At 46.0% G+C, this 7,484-nt stretch overlaps 1 protein-coding gene across 4 annotated transcripts in view; it reads left to right on the top strand.

Annotated features, from left to right (window-relative positions):
* Positions 1-4,523, top strand: part of LOC143293911 (uncharacterized) — a 52,747-nt gene extending 48,224 nt beyond the window's left edge. For all 4 annotated transcript variants that reach the window (XM_076605279.1, XM_076605278.1, XM_076605277.1 and 1 more), the window contains 2 exons: positions 1-43; positions 2,730-4,523. The exon at positions 1-43 is cut by the window's left edge and continues 65 nt beyond it. In XM_076605279.1, the coding sequence (XP_076461394.1) occupies positions 1-43; positions 2,730-4,454 (1,768 nt within the window). In that variant the 3' untranslated portion in view covers positions 4,455-4,523. The remainder of the gene's footprint in view (positions 44-2,729) is intronic.
* Positions 4,524-7,484: the final 2,961 nt, after the last annotated feature.

Raw genomic sequence — 7,484 nt, 5'->3', positions numbered from 1 at the left:
AGAGTCCTACCTGCAGCAGAACGATGCTCCGCCCATCACGCAGGTCACGCTCCTGTTTCTAACCTTTATTCATTCTCATGTATGATAGTCAGTTGTGTCCGACTATGACCATCAGAACAGCAGAGAAGGTGACTACTGTCCCGACTATCTGGGCTAGAATTTGGTTATGGTGGAGAGTGTCTTGCCCAAGTTACATCCCCACTCTCTCGGTCAAGAGGGTTTTGGATAGTCGGCGTTGGGGATGGTTCCCAAAGGCCAACTAGCCCACGACTCAAGGCTGCAGCTTTTAAGAGCCAGTACAATTTTGCCTCCTAGTTTGAGAGTCATAATCCTTTACAAAAGACTAAGCTGTAAATGATTTCCCATTGCCATAGAGAAAGCACTGATCATACAGCTGTCATTTTCTTCATTCACAGATATATCAAAACAGCTGTATAACAGATAAGTCGACAAACTTTATTCATTCACAGAAACATCAAAACAGCTGTGTAACTGTTAAGTTGACAAACTTTATTCATTCACAGAAACATCAGCAGCTGTGTAACAGATAAGTTGACAAACTTTATTCATTCACAGAAACATCAAAACAGCTGTGTAACTGTTAAGTCGACAAACTTTATTCATTCACAGAAACATTAAAGCAGTTGTTTAACAGATAAGTCGACAAACTTTATTCACTCACAGAAACATCAAAACAGCTGTATAACAAATAAGTCGACAAACTTTATTCATTCACAGAAACATTAAAGCAGTTGTTTAACACATAAGTCGACAAACTTTATTCATTCACAGAAACATTAAAGCAGTTGTTTAACACATAAGTCGACAAACTTTATTCACTCACAGAAACATCAAAGCCGCTGTATAACAGATAAGTCGACAAACTTTATTCATTCACAGAAACATCAACAGCTGTATAACAGATAAGTCGACAAACTTTATTCACTCACAGAAACATCAGCAGCTGTATAACAAATAAGTCGACAAACTTTATTCACTCACAGAAACATCAGCAGCTGTATAACAGATAAGTCGACAAACTTTATTCATTCACAGAAACATCAGCAGCTGTTTAACAGATAAGTCGACAAACTTTATTCATTCACAGAAACATCAGCAGCTGTTTAACAGATAAGTCGACAAACTTTATTCATTCACAGAAACATCAACAGCTGTTTAACAGATAAGTCGAAGCACAACAAGCAAGGTCACACTCCTCATCCTCATATCTGCCTTGACAGTCATTAAAATATGTACTTTGTTTTTACTTATTTATTTTTTTGTAAACTGACACAGATGATGCTCATCATTCTCCTCATCTCTGTGAAGGAAATTCAACATTTTATTTGTTTACTTTACAATTTTTATTTTTAATTTTTTTTTTAAACTCTGTCCTGTTCTTTGGTGTAATGGTTCGTTTTGCAATTTTGTGTTGATGTTCTGGTATCTATCTATCTTTCTATACAGATAGATAGATAGATGTAGATATTTTTTCTTCTTCTGATCTGGTGTTGTATGCTATTACATACTATTGTTATGATTGTGTATTATGGAGAGTTCGCACCATGTATTTACTATGTAGTAGTACAAGTAGTAGCAGTAGTAGTAGTAGTAGTAGTAGCAGTAGTAGTAGTAGTAGGAATAGTGTTGTAGTAGTGGGTTGGTGTCTGTTGTTCCCCATGGGTCAGAAGACAGGGGAGGTAATGGGATGAATTGGAGTTTTCACCAACCAGGGGAGGAAATTAGGTAACGGTTGGCGCTGATCACTTGAGATGATGTTTCTTTTCTACTTCCCTTGTGCAGTGGTTTTTTTTTTTTTTTTTTTTCATTTCACGTTCATGTTAATCAAGCAGCCAGTTATTTTCCAGCACTCCTTGTGTTTTTGTGGACAGGCGTGTGTGTGGGGGACGAAGTGGGGTGGTGGTGGGGGGGGGATGATTGATAAACTTTTTCCTTTTGTTCTGAAATTTGTTTTCAGTCTGTTGAAATTGTTTGCACGGTGAAAGCTTTGCATCTTTTGTGATGTTGTTGGAACTTCCTACAGAATTTACATATGGAAGGCCCTTCGCTGACATCCTGACTTGTAAGCTCTGTCTTATCTCAGTGAGGTGACAGCCCTTCACTGACATCCTGACCTGTAAGCTCTGTCTTACCTCAGTGAGGTGACAGCCCTTCACTGACATCCTGACCTGTAAGCTCTGTCTGACCTCAGTGACAGCCCTTCACTGACATCCTGACCTGTAAGCTCTGTCTTACCTCAGTGAGGTGACAGCCCTTCACTGACATTCTGACCTGTAAGCTCTGTCTTACCTCAGTGAGGTGACAGCCCTTCACTGACATCCTGACCTGTAAGCTCTGTCTTACCTCAGTGAGGTGACAGCCCTTCACTGACATCCTGACCTGTAAGCTCTGTCTTACCTCAGTGAGGTGACAGCCCTTCACTGACACCCTGACCTGTAAGCTGTACTGGTCAGCAGCAGTTGTGGGTTAAAAGGTTCAGCCATGTCATGTGAAAAAACAACTTTACCTCTCTGATAACACTGGTGTGTGTGACACAGGCTATATGCAGCATTGTGAAATGTGAATATTTTTGTTGAGTAATGTATTTGTTTAATTGTCTATTGTATAAAGAATACAAACTGGTTTAATGGGTGATAGAAGACAAACAGTAACAATGGCAAGTAAAAAATAAAAAAAACAAATAAAAGGAAGATGAATTCTATTTCTAGGCTGATTCTGTGGAGGAGAGAGGAGACACAGAGGACAGTGAGGAGGATGAGGAGTCCGAGGAGGAGGAGAGCGATGAGGAGCGTGCACTCCCCCCCTCCTCCAGCCTGGCCAGCGCTCTCAACTCCCGCCTGAAGGAGGTGAACGGGGACCAGCGGCCCCCTGGAGGTCCCCCCAAACCTCCCTCCAAAGCTGGGTTCAAACCCCCCACCCTGCCAGGGAAACCGCTGGACACACCTCACTCTGACGCCTCCCACGGCCACTCCAGAGACAAGGCGTCTGCTGCTCCGTTGCCTCAGGAGAAGGAAGCTCCATCTGGCGGCCTGGCCAGCGCCTTGAAGTCCAGGTTCGAGTCCAAGCCCACCCCGCCAGGTGTGCCTGGCAAACCGGGTGGTGTGGTGAGCAAACCAGGACCCCCGGCGCCCCCCGCCAAGCCGGGCGACAAACCCGGACCCCTGTCCCTTCCCAGCAAGCCCTCTGGCCGGCCGGTGGCCCCCAGCAAGCCGGGAGAGAAGGCGGCACTCCCCGCACTGCCAGCGGACAGACCCGCCATGCCGGTCAAACAGATAGACAAGCCAAAGCCGCCCGGAAAGTGGAGCAAGCCGTCAGAAAAGCCATGCGTGCCAGGTGTGCCAAAGAAGCCAGAGAAAGCGGAAGACAATGGACCCCCAGGGGGAGTCACGGGCATCGCCAATGCCCTCAAGTCCAAGTTCGAGCAGGATGGAGGAGGAGGCAGCAGACCTTTCCAGACGTCCAAACCGTCCCCGCCATCCAAACCCTTTGGGGGAGAGGGGAGCACCAAGCCAGGAGTCCCACACAAACCGACCCAGGAAGTGAAACCCACGTTTGGACAGAAACCGGCGCTGCCCTTCAAGAAAGCTGGCGCTGCTGGAGACGAGGGCAAGCCATCTGCCCCCCCAACCAAAGGGTTGTCAGGTCCCCCCAGACTTCCCGTCAAACCCCACACCGGCGCCAAACCGGCGTCGGACTCGAACAACAACACGGGGGGAGGGGGGACCGAGAGACCAGTGTCCAGCAAGATCCACGACCTGGCCGCGGCCTTCAGCAAGCTGGACGCTGGAGGTCAAGGTGACCTCAAGGACGCCAAACCCAGGCCATCGCCGCCCTTCAAGAAGCCGTCCCCTCCTGCTCAGAAACCCGGCAACGCTCGGAACTCTGCTGCCGTTCCTGGTGCTGCTGCAGCCACAGGGAAACCTCGTGTGGGTAACCTGGTCAGTGAACTCAGCGGCAAGCTACAGTTTGGTGGTGGTGGTGGTGGTGGTGGTGGTGGAGGTGGGGGTGGCATCACCAGAAGCCCAGAGCCCTCCCCTGTCGGCAGGGCGGCGCCGTGGTCCACCCAAACCAGGGGGGACAACACCACCAACAGCATCAGCAGCGGTGGTGGCGGTGGCGGTGGTGAAGGAGGCAACAGAATGTCCCACGCACCCCCTCCTCCGCCCCCTCCCTCAGCTGCCGGCCCCCTCCAGCCCCCCAAGCCCATGCAGAGCCTGCTGGCCAAGCCGCCCCCAGGCCCCTCTCTGCCGGAGTACGAGGCGGTGGCTGACTTTGAGGCGGAGGGGGATGGGGAGGTGTACCTGCAGTGTGGGGACGTGGTGGGGGTGGTGGACAGCTCCCAGGAGGACTGGTGGCTGGTCCGGCGGGACGGCGGCCAGGAGGGGTGGGTGCCCAGCTCCTACCTGGAGCCCGCGCCGCAGTGGGACGACTGAGCTTGGGGGGACTTGGGGGTTCGGTTCTTTTCCTGTGGTGTGGGGAGGGACAGGGGTTTGGTTCTTTTATTGGGTAGGGAGGGACTGGGGTTTGGTTCTTTTATTGGGTAGGGAGGGACTGGGGTTTGGTTCTTTTATTGGGTAGGGAGGGACTGGGGTTTGGTTCTTTTATTGGGTGGTGAGGGACTGGGGTTTGGTTCTTTTCTAGGGTGGTGAGGGACAGGGGTTTGGTTCTTTCCTGTGGGGTGGTGAGGGACAGGGGATTTGATCTTCTCTGGGCCTGAGTCTGCCCCGCAGCGGGACGACTGAGCTGAGGGTCTGGGGTTTGATTCTTTCCTGGGATGGTGAAATGAAAAGTTTATGATAAATATACATGATTATCACTGTATGAAACTATTAGTTTTTTTTCATAAAAAAGTGTCTTTATTTTGATTAGTTGAGAATGGTTTAAGATAGATATACCTAAGTATGATCAAATGAAATTGATGAACAGTTGGTAATGAATATGATCAGATGAAATGGAGAGTTCATGATAAATATCCTTGATTATGGTACAGCTCTGGTAACGTTCATAAATCTGATTACACTCAAAGAAAACAGTCAAAATGATTCTGTCATTTTGGTGTGATTATGGGTAATCCAGACCGGACGACAGCAGTTACGCTGCAACAGTGCCAAGGAGAACAATACCACATGTGGAGTGATGGCCCAGAGGTAACGTGTCCACCTAGGAAGCGAGAGAATCTGAGCGCGCTGGTTTGAATCACGGCTCAGCTGCCGATATTTTCTCCCCCTCCACTAGACCTTGAGTGGTGGTCTGGACGCTAGTCATTTGGATGAGACGATAAACCAAGGTCCCGTATGCAGCATGCACTTAGCGCACGTAAAAGAACCTACGGCAACAAAAGGGTTGTTCCTGGCAAAATCCTGTAGAAAAATCCACTTCGATAGGAAAAAACAAATAAAACTGCACGCATGAAAAAATACAAAAAAAACGGATGGTGCTGTAGTATAGCGACGCCCTCTCCCTGGGGAGAGCAGCCCGAATTTCACACAGAGAAATCTGTTGTGATAAAAAGAATTACAAATACAAATACAAATGATGCCAAATATCAATGCCAAACAATATCAAATGATGGGAAAATTGGGTAGTGGATTGAACTGTGATATGACCAGTCTGAAAAAAACGATTCACCAAAAATGGATCATTCAAGATTTGATAAAATGGACAGGCTTAGGTAAACCATGCAGGTAGAATGATAAAGCGCTGATGAAATATTATTGCAGAATACATCAAGTTATGCTACAGGTATGACACCATGTTGTATAACTGACCTGAAAACTTAAGAATGGGACGGTTAAAACTTAATTTAATGTGGACCCTGTGTAATTCAGATTTATTTCTGAGATGGATCGACCAATTTAAAGCTGTAATCAGTTATCAATGATCAGTTTGATAATAATAATAATGATGATGCAAGAAGAAGAATGATAATGATGATGATGGTGATATTTATATTTATACAGAGCTGAAATTTGTGCAGAGACACAAATCAAAGCAGTCCCTCTCCAGTCACTGGCATGAGCTATGCATGCGTACATCTGATTCAGAGAGATGAAAGAAAGAAAGAAAAAAACCCCCACCTTGTAACAGGTCAGTTACAGACAGCTAGAGGAATTGTGCAGTGGAAAGGGGAGGGGGGACGGGGGGGAAGGAAAAAAAAAAAGGGGAGCCGTTTTCGGTTTTCACAGCTAACCAGCTCATGTAGACCTGCTTGTTTTGCATGTAAGGGGGTGAGCGCTCCAGAACTGAAGGAAAAGTCCTCCTCTCTCCCTGTATCATGTTGCTAGGATCAGGATCAGAACCAGACACGTTGCAGAAGACCGTCGTCGTTTCATCGAGTGATTGATTGCATAACCACTTTATTATTATCACCAGTGTTGGTGTGGGGGTTTTACTCCTGTGAAGGGGAAGAGACTTGAGCTCGTCTGATGTGGTTTTAGCTGTGATCGTCAGTGCAGTGAGCGTTACTGGCTTGAATGGTCTGTGTTCTGAACTCTTGGGGCATTTTTTAAATTTTTTAATCTTGTTGGAAAAACGAGTCAGGAGAGAGAGAGAGAGAGAGAGAGAGAGAGAATATGAGACCATGATTTTGCTAGATTCCAAGGAATATACAGTCTTGTGAATACCTGATTATGGTGTCCAAACGAAAGTTGTCTCCAGAGATCATTTTAGAATACAGGATTATTCAAAGGTATTTTGATAAAATGTTTATACTGGATGTATAATGATGATTTTTAAAAGTGAAATTCTGTTCTGTAACTTGGTGGTATTGTAATTGTTTGATGATTGTTGTTGTTGTTGTTGCTTGGCTGTTGGTTTTTCACTGCGATGTTATTAACATTATTAAGCATTGTTTATAAGTGTTTGGAGAATCCTATTCAACTTTAATACCAGCCATATCTCCTGTGCCCATAGAAATTCCAGGGACCAGTTTTTGACGACAACGAATGCACTTTTCAACCCCAACATGGGAACAAGGTATAGAGCATTGTATTAATTTGTCGAAACATGGCTAACAGTTGTAGGCATTGACTTGTGCTAATCAAATTTCCAGGGACCAGATTTGATGATGACAAACCTCACCATTTAATCCACCATAGGAACAGTGTGCAGTGTGTTATATTAATTTGATCAAATATAGGATTTGTCTTGGGCCACAGTATGTCTCCTGTGGACTGAGCTAAAAACAAACATGCATGTACGAACGTGATAGATGCATGGAGAAATTTCAGGTTTTGTTCATGAAAGGAGCAAATGACTGGCTGTGGCTGTGTGTGTGTGTGTGTGTGTGTGCATTTGTGAAAATACTTATAGTATGGCGGGCATTAACAAAGATAATCAATTTGTGGCTGCGTCAGTGCAGAAAGTGTTGGACTTGATACTCTGTATGCTTTCGAGCCGAGATGGTCCTGAAGTTTATCATGTTCGATAAAATTCCAAAATCGAAAGAATCCTTGAGTGCATGA

The sequence above is a fragment of the Babylonia areolata genome, chromosome 19, assembly GCF_041734735.1.
Source record: "Babylonia areolata isolate BAREFJ2019XMU chromosome 19, ASM4173473v1, whole genome shotgun sequence".
Taxonomy (NCBI): domain Eukaryota; kingdom Metazoa; phylum Mollusca; class Gastropoda; order Neogastropoda; family Buccinidae; genus Babylonia; species Babylonia areolata.
The sequence above is the reverse complement of the archived record's forward strand: the minus strand, read 5'-3'. Positions and strand labels throughout refer to the sequence as shown.